Consider the following 20,631-nt stretch of genomic DNA (forward strand, 5'->3'; position numbering starts at 1 on the left):
CACGACGGTGCGACCCTTGAGCACGACGGTGCGACCCTTGAGCACGACCCTTAAGCACGACGGTGCGAACCTTGAGCACGACGGTGCGAACCTTGAGCACGACGGTACGACCCTTGAGCACGACGGTACGACCCTTGAGCACGACGGTACGACCCTTGAGTATGACTGTACGACCTTGGGATATCATAGACTAGCTATGATCACTTTATGGTACCCGAGGGTCATACCGTCATGCTCAAGGGTCGTACCGTCGTGTTCAAGGGTCGTACCGTCGTGCTTAAGGGTCGTGCTCAAGGGTCGCACCGTCGTGCTCAAGGATCTCAGCCTCATGCTCTAGGATTGTACCGTCAAGGTTAAGAATCGTACCGTCGTCTTGAAGCATCGTACCGTTATGCTCAAGGATCGTACCGTCATGTGCTCAAAGAGCCAAGAATTGAAACACTGAACCCAGGTACGAGACCCATACTGAACCCAGGTACGAGACCCATACTGAACCCAGGTACGAGACCCATACTGAACCCAGGTACGAGACCCATACTGATCCCAGGTACGAGACCCATACTGAACCCAGGTACAAGACCCATACTGAACCCAGGTACGAGACCCATACTGAACCCAGGTACGAGACCCATACTGAACCCAGGTACAAGACCCATACTGAACCCAGGTACAAGACCCATACTGAACCCAGGTACGAGACCCATACACGTATCAACACCGTCGGCTTCATCAACCACACCTCGCTGCACCTCCATATTACCCGGCGCTGTACCACTCCCTCCTGTACCACTGCTGTACCCACACCACAGCCGTGGTACAGCCACCACAACACCACAGAAATAAGTATGGCCATGTGCTCTGATAACCCGACCCAACACGACCATACCATCATTAGAGCAACGACGAAAACCATCACTGTAACCCATCACCACCACCACCTCCAACACCCATCACCACCACCTCCAACACCATCACCAACACCCATCACCACCACCACCATCACCACCACCTCCAACACCAACACCCATCACCACCACCACCAACACCCATCACCACCACCAACACCCATCACCATCACCACCACCACCAACACCCATCACCACCACCAACACCCATCACCACCACCACCAACACCAACACCCATCACCAACACCACCAACACCCATCACCACCACCACCTCCAACACACATCACCAACACCACCAACATCAACACCCATCACCACCACCTCCAACACCCATCACCAACACCACCAACACCAACACCCATCACCACCACCTCCAACACCCATCACCAACACCACCAACACCAACACCCATCACCACCACCTCCAACACCAACACCCATCACCAACACCACCAACACCAACACCCATCACCACCACCACCAACACCAACACCCATCACCAACACCACCACCCATCACCACCACCTCCAACACCAACACCCAGCACCAACACCACCAACACCAACACCGCCAACACCAACACCCATCACAACCTCCTCCAACACCAACACCCGTCACCACCACCAACACCCATCACCACCACCACCAACACCCATCACCACCACCACCACCACCACCAACACCCATCACCACCACCAACACCCATCACCAACACCAACACCCATCACCACCACCACCACCAACACCCATCACCACCACCACCACCAACACCCATCACCACCACCACCACCAACACCAACACTCATCACCACCACCAACACCCATCACCACCACCACCACCAACACCCATCAACACCACCAACACCAACACCCATCACCAACATCGCCAACACCAACACCCATCACCAACACCAACAACCATCACCACCACCTCCAACACCCATCACCACCACCTCCAACACTACCCCACCCCCCTGACAGGTACAGTAGAGCCACAACACAATACAGTATCGTGAGGAGCAACACGGTCACCATTGTCAGGGCAAGGTCGCGCGCTACCGGTCGTCATTGTGAAGGATCACAACACAAAAGATACCATTATCTCTCACTCATATCTGGATGTTGTAGAGGAGATGGGTTACCGCAACACACTCGGCTTTCCACCATCCCGTGCAAGTCGAGGTAGCGGACCCAGGTCGACATGGAGAGGGAAAAGATGTGTTTGACAATGACATATATATGTAGCAAGAATTCTACTTCTGTGTGGTGTGAGGTGAGCCACTTTGAACCAGGGGTTGCTCTGTATCATAGACACCCAAGTACAGCCGGATACAGTATGTCACTTTTGGGGACATACAGTCGACCATAAGATACAGTGAACCAAATATACATCCCCAGGTACAGTTAATACACCAAATATCATACAAATCTGGGTACAAATAGCTATAAGACGTATCATATAAATTCAGATACAGTGAGCCACGTATTACAGAAACCCAGGTACCCCTTATCATACACATCAGATGTATAGTGTACCATGTACCATATAAGGCCAGGTACAGTTAGGTACAATGTACCACGCATCAGACCAGGTCACCTGGTACCACCAGGGCGAGATCTGAGGTCTGGTATACCTCAGTGTTTGGCTGGTAGGAATATGCTGGTGTTTGCATGACCTGCCCTGACCTTCCCACTGTCATGGCATGAATTCACACATACGCCCCTGGCCCTCATGACTGACATCTTGGCCACACTCGCCCCTGGCCTCCATGACTGACATCTTGGCCACACTCGCCCCTGGCCCCCATGACTGACATCTTGGCCACACTCGCCCCTGGTCCTCATGACTGACATCTTGGCCACACTCGCCCCTGGTCCTCATGACTGACATCTTGGCCACACTCGCCCCTGGCCCCCATGACTGACATCTTGGCCACACTCGCCCCTGGCCCTCATGACTGACATCTTGGCCACACTCGCCCCTGGTCCTCATGACTGACATCTTGGCCACACTCGCCCCTGGCCCCCATGACTGACATCTTGGCCACATTCGCCCCTGGTCCTCATGACTGACATCTTGGCCACACTCGCCCCTGGTCCTCATGACTGACATCTTGGCCACACTCGCCCCTGGTCCTCATGACTGACATCTTGGTCACACTCGTCCCTGGCCCCATGACTAACATCTTGGCCGCACTCGCCCCTGGCCCTCATGACTGACATCTTGGCCGCACTCGTCCCTGGTCCTCATGACTGACATCTTGGCCACACTCGCCCCTGGTCCTCATGACTGACATCTTGGCCACACTCGCCCCTGGTCCTCATGACTAACATCTTGGCCACACTCGTCCCTGGCCTCATGACTGACATCTTGGCCACACTCGTCCCTGGCCCCGTGACTGACATCTTGGCCACACTCGTCCCTGGCCCCATGGCCACCTAGCCACGGGGCCAGGTCGCCCCTCAGTCCACTGTGAAGCAAGATGTTTGTTTGTAAGGGAATAAATATATTACTGACTTCCACTATAGATATTGGGGAACAAAGTCTTTTGTTATACTGTACACAGGTAAGGGAACTTGTTTTGCTTGGCATGTTACGAGTGGGATAAGTCGCTTACACTCCCGGGCAGCCCCGTTACCTGCTCAGCTGCAGTGTCACTTGGAAGGAACCCCAACACACCTGCTCAGCTGCAGTGTCACTGGGAAGGAACCCCAACACACCTGCTCACCTGCAGTGTCACTAGGTGGGAACCCAGTGGATACTGCAAGTTATCGGTGGAAGGCTTCTTGCCCTTCTGGGGTGCATTATTCATACGTTTTCTGTTCTTAGAAACATCTAAAGTTGATATGAATTACCGAAACCATTCATGAAATACTGTCACTATTGTATTTCACCCGGCACAGTGCATTTCACCGCCGCCAGTGTCTAGAGAGGATCACTGCCGGTGTCAGCGGACCGCGGGATTAAAATCAATCGGTGGCGAAGCGGCGAAGCTCATCTTTTAAACCGAACGTGGAATATCATCTGATATATTGTAGTCATTGCCTTCAAGAGCTTCAGGTGGATGGAGAGGATCTAGTTGTACTTGATGTTAACTTCCTAGCACTTGTAACTGTTAGTTAAGCAGTCACTTTGAGGGGTTAGCTACATTCCTTCACAGTGGTACCGTACTTGGTCAAATCAGCTCCAGCATTTCCCCTCCGCACGTTCAGATGGAATATCTTTCAGTGTTACTGATTTTCTCCTAGTCTTAGATGTAATACACAACCATCGTATTTTGGATTTTCCCTTGATATTTCATCGTGAAATATGAAGGTGGGAAGGTACCGTAGGGAGGAGAGATGTGGCAAACGTTGATGACGCAACGAGGCCGCCTCTAGGCTAGGTTTACCGTCGTTACGTCTGTTTACAGCTCGCGTTTCGGTTATCAGTGTTTAACGTACGTGTGCTGGAGCCATGTGAATGTTGCAGGTGTTGGTGGTAGGTGAGGAGTGTCATGTGGGGATCAGCTGTTGGCTGGAGTGTGTGTGGGCCAACCTTGGGAGTAACTGGAACTAGCTGCTCCATGTTTTTTCCCCAGGAGGAAGGTAAATGTGTTTACTATTGAATATATGTTGAAGTAACGTATTCATACTGAAAAAATTTGGATAAATTCGATTCATTTTTACATTATTGAAGCACAAGACAAGATCGGTGAAATTTCTGGTAAAAAAACGTAAGTTCCTTCAAGTCGTACGCACAACTGAGTATGTTCGTCCTGTGAGAAACAGGGCGGGCGCGGGGCAGGTACTGGCTGTCGGGCCTGGAGCGAGGTTGGGGGCGGACCCGGCCGCGCTACCAGCGCCCTCACTCGATACACTTGGCAAATTCTAGCATCATATCCTGGTGTCGGAATGTGATGTAAGACCAGGCGGTAGCTGGGGGTTTGTCATGGCGTAATGTAAAGGCTGTCACCTTCAATATATTTCCTCAGGCAATCGTTTGTTAACCACAATGGTTTGTTATTGTATTTGATAACTGACTTATGATCGCACACGGAACCAGGCAAAGATGTTCTCTATGATGTAAAAAAAAAAAAAAAAAAGGCGACTATATAGGCTTGATCCAACATATATCAGGTTTATTTGTTTGTTTATTAATTGCAGCAAGGTCGCTTTCTTGACCAGCTGTGTAGTAGTGTTGACAACAACAAAAAAATAGTTGTGTATTCCTCTTTGGCATTATGATGGTGTGTGGCGGGGAGCAGAGATTCCCAGGGCTAGGCGCCAGTTGGCCCACTCACTCTCTACTACCACCCCAGTTGGCCCACTCACTTTCTGGTACCACACCAGTTGGCCCACTCACTTTCTGGTGCCACACCAGTTGGCCCACTCACTTTCTGGTGCCACACCAGTTAGCCCACTCAATACTGGCTACACATTACCAAGCCTTCTCCCTCTCAACCCCACATCATCTGGCCCTCTCCCTCCTGACACCACAAAGAACAGAGACAAGCCATACGTCTCTGGGGTTGGGGGTTCTGTGGCAGGAGTGCGCTGCTGCTGTGGCCGGACACCTTCTGTACCTCAGGCGTCTCTTTGGCCATTCATGGCAAGATCATTTTGTAACCTTGAGGAAGACTGCTCTCGTAGCGCACATACCGTGTCTCAAGACACCTGTATAAAAATAATCAACAGTACGCAGTCATGTGGAGGAGGTATTTCACAACTTGTTCAAAAGGATGTATGGACAAGGATGGCAATAATTATGTTCATATTTTACCAGGGATGTATGCGATTATATATTAATTCTGATCATAGCATTCTAGACTATTAATTCTGCCGTTTTGTCTTCCAATATATTTAAAAAAGTGTCTGAATTCTATCACAAACAATATATGTTTAGGTGATTACACAAAGGGAAAATATATGTTTAATTCTCATAATCCAAACATGTTGACAAACTTTGAACTTTCGTGTCATACCACATCCTGGATATACGGAACGTACCGGGAATGTGGTATTATTCCACAGAAGGTTAATTGATGTTATATTCCAAAGTTTAAATATTTTTGAGTTATTGATCGAACACCGCAGGCTGGACCTGTGCGAATGAGAACATTTGTTCATCTGTTCCTGACGCCACCTCACGCACGCGGGAAAATTAACAAGTTTAAAAAAAGTGAAAAAAGTAGTTATATACGTTAATCTCGTGTCATTAGTAGAAAAAGTCACTTTATTAGTAAGTCGATTAGACAAGAGATCGATGCTAGTCCCAAACTTGTTACTGATTCGAAAGTAAACAATTTAAGTGAACTCCTGTAATGCAAGGTAATTGTTATCATGAACATTTTTAGCGAAAGATGTTTGCTGTTGTTATGAAAGGTATTTGTTATTGTTATAAACACCTTTAACGAAAGGTACTTGTTATTATGAACACCTGTAGTGAAAAGAAATTATTATGAACACCTGTAGTGAAACGTAATTGTTATTGTTATGAGCGCCAGCAGTAGAATGCAGTTGTTATTGTTACAAACAGCTATAGTGAAAGGTGACTGTTGTTATAAACATGTAGTGAAAGGTAATTGTTATGAACACCTATAGTGAAAGGTAATATCCACTTTCTGATTCTAATCTGTTATACTTAAAACCTCTGGGATTATAACACCTATGGGATCATAACATCTGGGATCATAACATCTGGGATCATGCCACCTGTGGAATCATAACACCTCTGGGATCATAACACATCTGGGATCATAACACCAGGGGTCGTAACACCTCTGGGATCATAACGCCTCTGGGATCATAACACTTCTGGGATCATAACACCTATGGGACCACAGTACCTCTGGGATCGTAACACCTCTAGGACCATAACACATCTGTGGTCACAGTACCTATGGAATCATAACACCTTTGGGATCATAACATCTTAGATGATAACACCTATGGGATCATAGTACCTCTGGGATCATAACACCTTCGGGATCATAACATCTTGGATCATAACACATCTGGGATCATGACACCTCTGGGGGGATCATAACACCTCTGGGATCATAACACCCTGGGATCATGACAGCGCCCCAGAGATCACAGTAGCTCCTGGTTCACATCACTAAACGTTTATAATAAGAACGCTTCTGAAATTTCATTACCTCTGGGGGCCACATCTCTGGGATCACATTGCCTTTGTGATCCCATATCTGGGGTCATTGTGTTCACATATCTAAGGTTACGTTACTAATGTAGTCGCATCAATGTGGTCACATATCCGGGGTAACAGTAACTCTTTAAGTAGCCACTTAGATGGCGTTATTTAAGCCTTTGTTATTCATGAATCCTGTACTAGGCTACCTCTTAACCCTCTCCACTCTAAGTTAGAATTAAGTCGTTGAGTCTGCTCTCATTTCTTGATTAGTTCGGAAATTATCGTTGGTAGCTGGACACTGTATTATCTCTCTATGTGTCACTTTCAAGTAAGGTGGCCAGAGCTGAATACTACAGTATTCAAGATGGGGACACACCAGTGAATTGTGAAAAGTGAGGATGTTTTCCCAAGACTGTTTTGGAAGGCCCGGCCAATGAAGCCAAGAATATTTTGCTCGCGCCTTTTTCCACTGCTTCTGTGTATTGCTGACTAAACTTTAGGTCACTAAAAATTATTACATCCAAAATTAGTATTAGGCTTAAGGGTACCAGAAACTATTACATCGAAATCTTTTTCATGATTTACTTTTCGTTCTCAACAGAATTCAACCTGTAGCTTGTCTTCTCGTTTTTACATCAGATGTTTGAAATTTACATTTTATATTAAAATTAATTCGTTACCTACGAACATAGTTTATCAGTTTGTCAGTGTCAGTCTGAAGTTGCAGGTGTAAACTTCATTTCCCAGCTTAGTATCACACGCGAATTTCGCTATCTCACAGTGCAGTCCGTTATCATTATCATTAATGGCATATGAGAGAGACCCGGTCCCAAGACTGATCCCTATGGTGCAGCAATCGTTGTCTAACCGTTCCATGGCTTGGGCCACTAATTATTTCTCTTTGTACACGACCAGCCCACCCATTTCCTGTCCGCCAAGGTATAATCCCATCTGTACCATATGACTTCACTTTCCTTGCAACCTTTGATGCGGAACATTATCGAATTCTTTGTGAAAACCAGTTTTGGTTTACATCAATTGCGATTTCGTCGAAACCCACGCCGTGTTCAACATCTTTTATTTCCTCCCCTCCTAAACATCCAATTAGACAAAAAAAAAGTCTCCTCTGTTTTATTAGATGGACTTTACGTTAAGGTTGTTTGGTGTATAAAAACGAGTGATGTGTGAAGGACATTTTAAACGCTTAGGTAAGAGCTGAGTGAACGTCAGACGTCGACGCTGACCGTCAGGCTTGTTGGCGCCTGCGATGGTGATGAAATGCGGCCTGACATGCGTAGCGTCATGAACTGCTTCGCCACGACGGAACGACCCTTGGTTATGAAGGTCGTACCCAAGGATCAGGCACTGCCTTGCTCAAGGGTCGTACCGTCGTACTCACACATTGCGCCGTAAGGCTCCAAGGTTAAATATTATGGCAATTTGTACCCGTAGACTTCCCCAGCAGGTGGCCCGGTCATAGAAAATGGGAATGTTCTAAGAAAACTTTAAGTGTTACCATCACCATTTACCTGATTAGTTTTTCCTTCGCTTTAGAATGACCTTACTCTTTTCTTTTCTCGTCGCCGTTAGGCAGAGAGAAACGGTTTTATTTTGCCGGGTGGCAGAGGGAAACAGTATTCTCCAACAAGGAAGACGTACGGAGAGCGCTTCGCTCCAGCCCTGCTTCTTGGCAAAATTTCGTCGTAGGTAGGTAGGTAGGTGGGTAGGTAGGTAGGTAGGTAGGCATTCTCTCATAAGAGTGCTTACTTACTCCTCACATCATTTGTCTTTTACCTATTTCTAGATTATGTCAAATGTCATGGCTAATGCACAGCGTCAGACGCAGGACTTGCCATATGACAAATGGTGTTTCGCTTCTGCTCTACGCATAGAGTGAGCAGTGTAAGGTCATTTAAATAAAAGGCAGGTGTCCGCAACCCTCATTTTTTTTTTCTCGGCCGCATGCGACTAGGAAGTTTACATATGCTGCTGGGAGAACGACTCGCAGAATATGTGATGTGCGGCTGACAGGTTTAAGGTGACGAAGTTTAATTTGATCAGTTGCATTTTGGGTAAACAAGAAACGGATAAGCGAAAAAGCAGAAAGACTCAAGGTGAAAGTTAAATTAATTTGGAAGAATTTTTTCAAGCAGTGACCCATTGTGTCTATGTTGTTGTTGTTTTAACCAGCCTCACATTGTGTTCGTTCGGTGTTTATTCTGTACTTCTAAATGTATTATATAGTTCACATCTGGTCGTTCAGTCATTTTTTTTTACTCATTTTTTACTCATTTTGCGGTCGATCACCAACTACTCGTTAGTAAAGTGGCCGCCTCATTATTAAAGGTTTTAAAACCTTGTCCTAAAGCAATTGAAAAACTAGCAGGACCAAGGTGATGGTAAAACTAAAGAGTCCCCCCCCTTTCAACTTTTTTTTTTCTAGGCTTTTGAACATACAAATCAGCTTATCTAAGCTAACCTAACCTAGCTTAAACTCGCCTGGCATAAAGAAAAAAATGTGGTGGAGATGAATCTTAAAGCGGTTGCTCTCCTTCATCATTGTTCTCTTCACTCTGAATAATTTTCTATCTAATCTAGTGTTTTACTTTGTCAGTCTCCGTTAGTCTTGTGAATATATACCAGTTTCTTGGCACACTCTCTCTCTCTCTCTCTCTCTCTCTCTCTCTCTCTCTCTCTCTCTCTCTCTCTCTCTCTCTCTCTCTCTCTCTCTCTCTCTCTCTCTCTCTCTCATCTTAATAGATCGTAATCGACAAATGTCATGGCCGTGACGGAAGCAATCCCAGAAACAGATTACAGTAACATTAAATCTGTATAATCCAGCCATGCAGATTCTAGGTTAGATGCACAAACACCGTTGTCACAGAACGGACCCTCATTACCGTTTTCTTAAACGAATTATTAGTTCAGCTTTGATCGAATTTCGTTCTACAAATAGGAAAAAAGAATAAGTTCAAATTTTGGGTAAGATTGTCTTTGTAAGAATCTTCTTTTGAGAATTTTGCTGAGTTACAATCACCTTTCCCTGGGTGGCGCCATGGAGTACAATCTCGTCCATTATAGTTTTATCGGAATATAATGGTGGTGGTGTAGCGGTTCATGAGGACGCTGTCTGGTTCACGACCTCGGCGGTGAAAGATAAAAACTAAAAAGGCGAAGATTGATAACAGAAAGGTGTGCGAGTTGGGTGTTGGGGGGGATGGCAACACCGCTGTTTCATAACCTCTCTCCTCTTATTATCAAATGTTTACCACTATCTTTTTATTCGTCGTAGGTCTGCTGTGTGGTATGTACTTATGTAAGAATTTTCTCATAAAGTTAACACGGTGATAACAATGATAATATTCATTTAGGTTTTCCTAGGAAGAATAATTGACCTTGCCGTTTAGGTGATAATGCTGAGTCTATATCAGGTGAGCAGAGGGTGGCAGCGAGGCCGCCTGGCGCCCTGGTGTCTATGGCTCACCCCAAGTGCCCGTCCTCAACATACTCCAGTCGTCTCGGTACATTTGGGCGCGAATTTCTCCTTGATTGCAGCGTTGCCGCCTGCAAGTGTCATATGATATGAGAAAGGGACTAGAATAATGAAGTCCGGTGGTAGATAGGCTGTTGGGGGGGTGGAGACACTTGGAACGGCCGGGAGATAGGCTGTTGGGTGTGGAGACACTTGGAATGTTGTGGCCCAGTCTTGCCCCCTGGGTATTGTCATTGTGGGAGTAGCTTCCCCCCTGTGGCTCGGGGGAGAAGGGTGGTGGTGGCCGCCGACACACACACACACACACACGTCGCTCATCCCCCATCATAAAATGCTCACGTTAGACTCATTCTTGGCAGTTACTGTTAACGGTGAAATATTTTATTATTATTATTATTGTTATTATTATTATTTCTTAAAGAATCTGGTGTTAGCCCACGGCCCTTTTTCCTGGGGCTCCTTCAGCTGCCAAGCTGCCCCTACACTAAGTAGCAGAAACAGGACGGACTCCTATGAAGAAAAAAGTTCTTTGACAAGATTGTACTCTGTTGCAAGTGACTGATGGTACAGACAAATGTGACGTTTCGCATGCGCTGTAACCCCGAGCGGGTGAGGTACGATAACTCTCTCTCTCTCTCTCTCTCTCTCTCTCTCTCTCTCTCTCTCTCTCTCTGTATATATATATATATATATATATATATATATATATATATATATATATATATATATATATATATATATATTGGAAGTAGTGAAAATTGCGATTGGAAATGTACTTCTTCAGCTTTCTCAAGAACAACGGATATACGCTAGAAAATTAGAAAAAGACAGAAAAGCGAAACGTGGAGTAATACCAATCGAGTGCTACAGGAACCCATAATTATTATTATATTTTTTTATTAAGGAATCACTTTATAGTGACGATGTTAACCCAATTTGCTGGAGATTGCTGAACACTCACTTTCCCGTCGGTTAGGGAAATGCTGTTAACATGATCTCAGATCATTTGATGCATTTAAACCAAACATGAATAAAAGTGATGACATGGGTAATAGGAAAAAAATGGATTTAATCAATTAAACATCCTAAATCACAATTGGTTGCAGCGCTGACAGTAGAAACCGGTTAGGATAGGTCAACAGTATAATAAGCCCCTCGGCAACTTGCTGCGTCACGTGAATACTTTGTGGCCGTCGGCAACTCAAGGGTGGGCCGTTTTGATACCTCTTTCCTTACACCTCAAAACTGTGGAACTCTCTACCGTATCATGTCTTTCCAATAAATATGACAAGGCACTTTTTAAAAGACAGGGTTTACCCTTGCTGAAAAACGTTATTTACTTATTGAATAAAAAAAAAGTTTGCTCATGCTAACAGATGATGACTTAGAAGGCCCGAATCTGGTAGTGCATAAGTATAAGAAGCCAGTTCTGCCTGTCTCCTGTCGTTAGACACAGAAAGCTTGGCCCCCTTCTCTGTTCCTTCTTTTGAAAAAAGAAAAAAAAAAGGAGGAATTCCAGCCCCTCGCCCCTTCCCCTTTTAGTAGCCTTCGACGACACGCAGGGAATACGTGGGAAACATTCTTTCTCCCCTACCCCCAGGGATATATATATATATATATATATATATATATATATATATATATATATATATATATATATATATATATATATATTCCTATGAGTCCACGGGGAAAATGAAACACGGTAAGTTCCCAAGTGCACTTTCGTGTAATAATCACATCAATTTCCCCGTGGACTCGTAGGAATATACTTGATCACGCGCAAAATTGTGATCCTTTCCAATATATATATATATGTATATATATATATATATATATATATATATATATATATATATATATATATGTATATATGGGGATAGGGGAGAAAGAATACTTCCCACGTATTCCCTGCGTGTCGTAGAAGGCGACTAAAAGGGAAGGGAGCGGGGGGCTGGAAATCCTCCCCTCTCGTTTTTAGTTTTCCTAATGAAGGAACAGAGGAGGGGGCCAAGTGAGGATATTCCCTCAAGGGCTCAGTCCTCTGTTCTTAAAGCTACCTTGCTGACGCGGGAAATGGCGAATAGTATGAATATATATATATATATATATATATATATATATATATATATATATATATATATATATATATATATATATATAGACAGAAGTGTTAGTATTGGGTGCGAAGGTTGTGATGTCAACTTGGAAAGGTGAACAGACAAGTGGCGGGAGTGGGTAGTTATACCACTGAAAAACGCCATTCTCCCGTTCTCTGTCAAAACACGAGGATGTGTTGCTGTTGGCGCGTCTGCTTAGTAAAAGTACGAGTCTAAAAGTCAGTGGCCAGTATGACAGCAGCACCCCAGATTTCCGCACAAGTAAACCGACAAGAGATCGGAGGGCCCAAATTGTGAGTCACAGGGTGGGGGAGGGGGCGAAGGTTCAGGGATCAATGAAGAATGTGTGGAGAGAACGTTATCTCGGAGAAAAGTGGGTATATTTGAAGGAATAGTAGTTACAACAATATTATATGGTTGCGAGGCATGGGCTGTTGCTAGATACGGTTGTACGGAGGAGGGTGGATGTGTTGGAAATTTCCTACTTATCCACAAACTCCCTACGTCCCAACCCCACCCGCATATCCTCCAAAACTCTTCCTTTCCCCAACCCCAGACCATCATTCAGCGACAAGCAAGAGTGACTTCAGTCTCTACTTCAGCCTCTCTCTCTCTCTCTCTCTCTCTCTCTCTCTCTCTCTCTCTCTCTCTCTCTCTCTCTCTCTCTCTCTCTCTCTCTCTCTCTTTCCCCAGGAGCCCCTTGACGGTGAGCTGTAAAAATGCCTGATATCGAAATAGTTTGTGATGGGCATTATAACTCTTATGCCTGTCCTTGGGATTTAGAGATATGTGTCCACTTTTAGATTGCCGAAGTAGACTTTGTTTCCCCAGATACGAATTGTTGATATATTCTTTCTGCTTTTAGGTCTTGTGTGTTTGAATATATGATAAGTTGCAGGAGGCGAGCGCGCCGAATTGGAATATGAGTTTAATAGTTATCATATCTCTCAACACTAAGGCTGATGTTAACGGCAAGTAGATCCCAGACACACTGGTTGGATCTTCACTTATTCATATTTTCTTCGTCTTGATTTCTCTTGCTCAGTTTTTTCTTTACCCTGACTGTTTTTCTTATTCATTATTCATCCGTAAATCCATATATGGCTTTCCTCAGTTACAGGAAGGTTTCCCACTGCAGAACTCGGAAATTGTTGACTACACTTACATATATATATTTTGTAGTTTTTATAAGTAGTTCGCCGAACAACAATTCTTTTGAATAACCAAAAAAAATTAGTTGGTAAATAACTAAGATAACGGACATCTCGAATAAAAATCAAAAGTCTTCTCCGTTATCTTCGTTTTAACATTTTCATGAAAATTCTGTTGCAATTCATTATATATATATATATATATATATATATATATATATATATATATATATATATATATATATATATATATATATATATCTTCTTTCTTTTTTTCAAACTATTCGCCATTTCCCGCATTAGCGAGGTAGCGTTAAGAACAGATGACTGGGCCTTTGAGGGACTACCCTCACCTGGCCCAATTCTCTGTTCCTTCTTTTGGAAAATTAAAAAAAAAAAAAATGAGAGGGGAGGATTTCCAGCCCCCCGCTCCCTCCCCTTTTAGTCGCCTTCTACGACACGCAGGGAATACGTGGGAAGTATTCTTGCTCCCCTATCCCCAGGGAATATATATATATATATATATATATATATATATATATATATATATATATATATATATATATATATGGATATGAAATTAACAGCCAAAATATGTACAGCACAAACAAAACACTGATAATCTGTTATTGACATTAAACAAATATTTTTATGATCAAAACTTATTTAACCATATATATATATATATATATATATATATATATATATATATATATATATATATATATATTCTTTTTCTTTCAAACTATTCGCCATTTCCCGCATTAGCGAGGTAGCGTTAAGAACAGAGGACTGGGCCTTGAGGGAATACCCTCACCTGGCCCAATTCTCTATTCCTTCTTTTGGAAAAAAAAAAAACGAGAGGGGAGATTTCCAGCCCCCCGCTCCCTCCCATTTTAGTCGCCTTCTACGACACGCAGGGAATACGTGGGAAGTATTCTTTCTCCCCTATCCCCAGGGATAATATATATATATATATATATATATATATATATATATATATATATATATATATATATATATATATATATATAAAACCAGTTTGAAAATCTGAAGAAAAATAAGAGAGGTAATTTTGAATGACCTTTGCATCATATCAGATGTGTAAGAAACGCTGATTTGACTACAATGTTTACGTTCAGCTACTATGGTTCTAGCATCGAGTCCAGACGGTGCGTTAACTGACGGAGACAATGTTAACAAAGTACGTATCTATTGTAACTTTTGAAGTTTTGACTATTTTTGTTATTAGGGGACTTTTACTTTATGATGTTTCCATAGGGACGAGAGTTGATGTAGTACTTATCAGCGGTTGGCGCTGTATGCGATAGTCTAGCAAGCCCAAGGATTCACTCATATATTTGACAATATGCTATTAGAGCGGCATGAATAACAAAGCAGTATGTAGATCACTATAAGAATGAATAATTGTTGTTCATTTATAAGCCTGTAAAGTATAAGTGGAGAAAGTGGGCAAATGTGTTCTCCAAATTTGGTGTTGTGTCGTAGTAGGCATTGGGGTAAGATGTCCGACTTCCGTCCGGTCGGCACCGTGTGGTTCAAATATTTCTGTGTCGCTGCCTTGATTGTACTATTCATATTGCTGATACATGTTTATTTCACCTTCAGCGAAGGGCGAAATTATCATATGTAGTTACGTTTGTGTACGTCAGTGCCAACAGTGCTGACATCTTGGCTACTAACGGTACTTTAGTTATTATTAAAGTTTCAGACATCCAGTGAACATTGTTAGGTTAGGTTTGGTGTAGTGTGGTTGAAATTGTTGTCGATGGTTTTTGATGTCTTCTGAGCGATTCTGATCTTCATTTCTGTTGCTAACAGGTGGTTGTCCAAAATCATAATTTTACCATATTTTTTTTTTCCTTTTAAAAGGACTGTAATAAATACATGTACGTGTGTAGTCCTACGTATCACAAACTCAAAGGCGCAAGTCCTGTATCATGTTATCGTATGCGTTGGTTTAGGACATCCGTTTAAGTGCAGTGTTAAATGATATTTACCAACTTAACGTATCTTCCAGCATCGTTCTCATTGCTCGAGGTGGAGTGATCGACTCAGCCTCCTGGACTCACTGTGACCGACGGAATACCACTTTACCAGGTGGCGCCGAGTGTTTCTCTCTCTCTCTCTCTCTCTCTCTCTCTCTCTCTCTCTCTCTCTCTCTCTCTCTCTCTCTCTTTTTTTTAGATATCTGGGAGTGGATCTGGCAGCGGATGGAACCATGGAAGCGGAAGTGGATCATAGGGTGGGGGAGGGGGCGAAAATTCTGGGGGCCTTGAAGAATGTGTGGAAGTCGAGAACATTATCTCGGAAAGCAAAAATGGGTATGTTTGAAGGAATAGTGGTTCCAACAATGTTGTATGGTTGCGAGGCGTGGGCTATGGATAGAGTTGTGCGCAGGAGGATGGATGTGCTGGAAATGAGATGTTTGAGGACAATGTGTGGTGTGAGGTGGTTTGATCGAGTGAGTAACGTAAGGGTAAGAGAGATGTGTGGAAATAAAAAGAGCGTGGTTGAGAGAGCAGAAGAGGGTGTTTTGAAGTGGTTTGGGCACATGGAGAGGATGAGTGAGAAAAGATTGACCGAGAGGATATATGTGTCGGAGGTGGAGGGAACGAGGAGAAGAGGGAGACCAAATTGGAGGTGGAAAGATGGAGTGAAAAAGATTTTGTGTGATCGGGGCCTGAACATGCAGGAGGGTGAAAGGAGGGCAAGGAATAGAGTGAATTGGAGCGATGTGGTATACCGGGTTTGACGTGCTGTCAGTGGATTGAATCAAGGCATGTGAAGCGTCTGGGGTAAACCATGGAAAGCTGTGTAGGTATGTATATTTGCGTGTGTGGACGTGTATGTATATACATGTGTATGGGGGGGGGGGGCCATTTCTTTCGTCTGTTTCCTTGCGCTACCTCGCAAACGCGGGAGACAGCGACAAAGTATAATAAAAAAAATAAATAATATATATATATATATATATATATATATATATATATATATATATATATATATATATATATATATATATATATATACTGGTGTCCCATTTGTGGTTTTTTATCAACAGGACGAGCTGAGAGTCGGGGGCCGCGTATAATGTTTACAGTGAACTTCGATCTAGTCGGTTTTAGGACAGTGAGCAGTCCTTATAATTCACATCCAAGGGAGCTTAAAACGTTGGGAGTTTAGTGCCACTAAGATTAGTTTAGTGGTTTGCGGAGGTGTTAGTTAAGTGGGTTGGCCACAAGAGGTTAGTTTATTGGCTTGGCCTGGAGGGTTTAGTACAGCAGCTTGGCCAGAAGAGTGGCTTAACCGGAAAAGGTTAATTCAGTGGCTTGGCTAGAAGAGTGGCTTAACCGGAAAAGACTAATTCAGTGGCTTGTCTCGGAGAATTTAGTTAGTTCATTGTCATGGTCTTAATATTGACCTCTCTCGCACCTCATGAACATACAGTTAGTGTCAAACATTTTCATCATAAGCGTTTAGTATGCTTTGTGTTAACTCCCTCCATATTTTTATATATGTGTAAAGACTTTTTGTTGAACCCGTTTATTGCTATTATTGGTTATCTATTATTATTATTATTATTATTATTATTATTTATTATAATTATTATTATTATTATCATTATTATTATCATTATTAAACTGTTGTGAAACTTGAAATATATCCATATGACACTTCATGACAGATCAAGACTTTATATATCTGTAACAATATTATCTTATTGTTCACTCCGATATTTCACGTTTTTTTTTTTTTTACACAGCTGGTGACTGAGTTTGGTAAAGTGTGTGGAAGAAGAAAGTTGAGAGTAAATGTGAATAAGAGCAAGGTTATTAGGTACAGTAGGGGTGAGGGTCAAGTCAATTGGGAGGTGAGTTTGAATGGAGAAAAACTGGAGGAAGTGAAGTGTTTTAGATATCTGGGAGTGGATCTGTCAGCGGATGGAACCATGGAAGCGGAAGTGGATCATAGGGTGGGGGAGGGGGCGAAAATTTTGGGAGCCTTGAAAAATGTGTGGAAGTCGAGAACATTATCTCGGAAAGCAAAAATGGGTATGTTTGAGGGAATAGTGGTTCCAACAATGCTGTATGGTTGCGAGGCGTGGGCTATGGATAGAGATGTGCGCAGGAGGATGGATGTGCTGGAAATGAGATGTTTGAGGACAATGTGTGGTGTGAGGTGGTTTGATCGAGTAAGTAACGTAAGGGTAAGAGAGATGTGTGGAAATAAAAAGAGCGTGGTCGAGAGAGCAGAAGAGGGTGTTTTGAAATGGTTTGGGCACATGGAGAGAATGAGTGAGGAGAGATTGACCAAGAGGATATATGTGTCGGAGGTGGAGGGAACGAGGAGAAGAGGGAGACCAAATTGGAGGTGGAAAGATGGAGTGAAAAAGATTTTGTGTGATCGGGGCCTGAACATGCAGGAGGGTGAAAGGAGGGCAAGAAATAGAGTGAATTGGAGTCATGTGGTATACAGGGGTTGACGTGCTGTCAGTGGATTGAAGCAAGGCATGTGAAGCGTCTGGGGTAAACCATGGAAAGCTGTGTAGGTATGTATATTTGCGTGTGTGGACGTGTGTATGTACATGTGTATGGGGGGGGGGGGGGGGTTGGGCCATTTCTTTCGTCTGTTTCCTTGCGCTACCTCGCAAACGCGGGAGACAGCGACAAAGTATAAAAAAAAAAAAAAAAAAAAAAAAAAAAAAAAAAACATTTTACTTCTAGACAGAGTTATCCATCAAGAGTTTTTACTCTAGGCTGAAAGAATGAGAATCCTCATTACGACCGCGGGACAGTCATAATGCCGTATTATACTGCGGTCTGTCGTGTAATCCACTGTAACGGTAGAGCGATTCTCCATAACAGTTTAACACGTTGCCCCATCGTAATGTAATCCGTTATAACAGTTTAGCATGGTCGTGCCGCTGTAGAGTAAATAATAGGCTTATACCGTCACAGAGTAATCCGTATATGACAGTTTAACGAAGTCGAACTCGAGGAGGTTGTCTGATTCACATCTGTGAACGGTGTAGGGAGTGGTGGCGTGGCGACGCCTGACAGAAAGGGTATTTCGCTCAGAATTTGAGACCTTGTGGCCAGGCTTATCGTGCAGGGAGGAGGCCGGACCTGCTTTGCAGGACTGGAGTTGCCTGACAAGAGGGATAGGTGATTGGGTTAATGTGTTTCCTACCACGCATGCTACAGGCACGCGACATACTAAGGTGTATGTAGGTATATGATTGTGGCCGAACAAGTTTTAAAGACATGGGCTACGGGCCGCACGTGTCCAGCACATTCGATACAAACACTTCACAGGCTGGGACGATGCACACAGGCATAGTGCCTTATACATAGTGAGAGTGTATGGGGGTCTTAGCATTATCATAATCTGAGAAAGGTGTTTATGATCTTTGACTGGTGATGCAACCTGACGTTGACGGCATATCATAATGACCCTGGCATATGATAAGGCTTATCCTAAACAACCAACCATTTATCGCCCTTATATAAACTATGTATACAGTCGTACAGAGGGGCACTTTACGACCCTGGGTAAGTATGTACCAACAGGTGTAGTTTCCTAGGAACCTCGTTAAATGATGCAGTTAGCTTTAGAACACCAGTGTCAGTTCCTTATGTACTTAACCTCTTTTATATTCATTTTGAATCCTTTGACAACGACGGTACGACCCTTGAGCATGACGATACCACCCTTAAGTATGGCGGTACGACCCTTGAGCATTGACGACACCACCCTTAAGCATCATGATGACTTGGCCTTTGGCCTAGCCGTTAAGGGTCAAGTCCAAGGCCGTGCCATCATCGTACCATCGTGTTTAGGGATCAAGAAAGCAAGTGAGGTGGAACACCACCTGCAGACTGTAAACAGAGGGGCATCTACAACGCCCTGCACGTCGCTCCTGCTGCCGGTCACCCCGGTGCGTGTGTGTGTGTGTGTGAGACCAGGGAAGCTCTACACTGTCTGAGGGTGAGACCAGCTGAGCCAGCTGTCTAGCTGCGCCGGCCGCAACCAGTCACGGACCAGCTGTCCCTCGCTGCCGAGCCCATCCCAGCCCAGCTGTTCTCCCCCCCCCCGCCCCCGCCGCCCCCCCACACACTCCCACAGCCTGACTCACGCCTCTCAATGAACTGCTCGGCTCGCCTCCCCTAAGCTCTCCCACTGTCTGACTTCTTCCATCCGTCTGGTGTGATCCACCACCCTCTATCCACCCCAGTCTGATGTGATCCACCACCCTCCATCCACCCCAGTCTGATGTGATCCACCACCCTCCATCCGCCCGTCTGGTGTGATCCACCACCCTCCATCCACCCCAGTCTGATGTGATCCACCACCCTCCATCCGCCCGTCTGGTGTGATCCACCACCCTCCATCCACCCCAGTCTGATGAGATCCACCACCCTCCATCCGCCCCAGTCTAATGTGATCCACCACCCTACATCCACCCCCAGTCTGGTGTGATCCACCATCTTCCATCCGCCCCAGTCTGATGTGATCCACCACCATCTGCGGTAATCCACCACCATCTACCGTGATCCACCATCTACCATAACCTACCACCACCTGCCATAATCCACCAACCATCAACCGTGATCCACCAGCAGTGATCCACGACCACCTGTCGTGATCCACCACTGCTTTTGCTCTGAGGTTCATCGAAGTGGAACTTACCAGTGGAGGTGTTACTTACCGGTGAAAGTGTACCTCCCCAGTGGAGGTGTAGCCCCCAAGTGCTTGAACTCACCAGTGGTGTTGTAACTCGACAGTGGATGTGTAGTTCCCCAG

General features: G+C 44.3%; 1 protein-coding gene across 6 annotated transcripts in view; it reads left to right on the forward strand.

Moving 5' to 3' along the window:
- The window catches only part of fray (oxidative stress responsive kinase frayed), a 293,998-nt gene that overhangs the window by 161,432 nt on the left and 111,935 nt on the right, over positions 1-20,631 (forward strand). The window contains exon 1 of one of the 6 annotated variants that reach the window (XM_071665571.1): positions 14,952-15,007. The exons of the other annotated variants lie outside the window; for them this stretch is intronic. Within the exon in view, the coding sequence (XP_071521672.1) occupies positions 14,997-15,007 (11 nt within the window). The 5' untranslated portion in view covers positions 14,952-14,996. Of the gene's footprint in view, positions 1-14,951; positions 15,008-20,631 lie in introns of those variants that run through there. 6 annotated transcript variants of the gene reach the window in all.

Source organism: Panulirus ornatus, chromosome 10 (assembly GCF_036320965.1).
Source record: "Panulirus ornatus isolate Po-2019 chromosome 10, ASM3632096v1, whole genome shotgun sequence".
Classification (NCBI taxonomy): domain Eukaryota; kingdom Metazoa; phylum Arthropoda; class Malacostraca; order Decapoda; family Palinuridae; genus Panulirus; species Panulirus ornatus.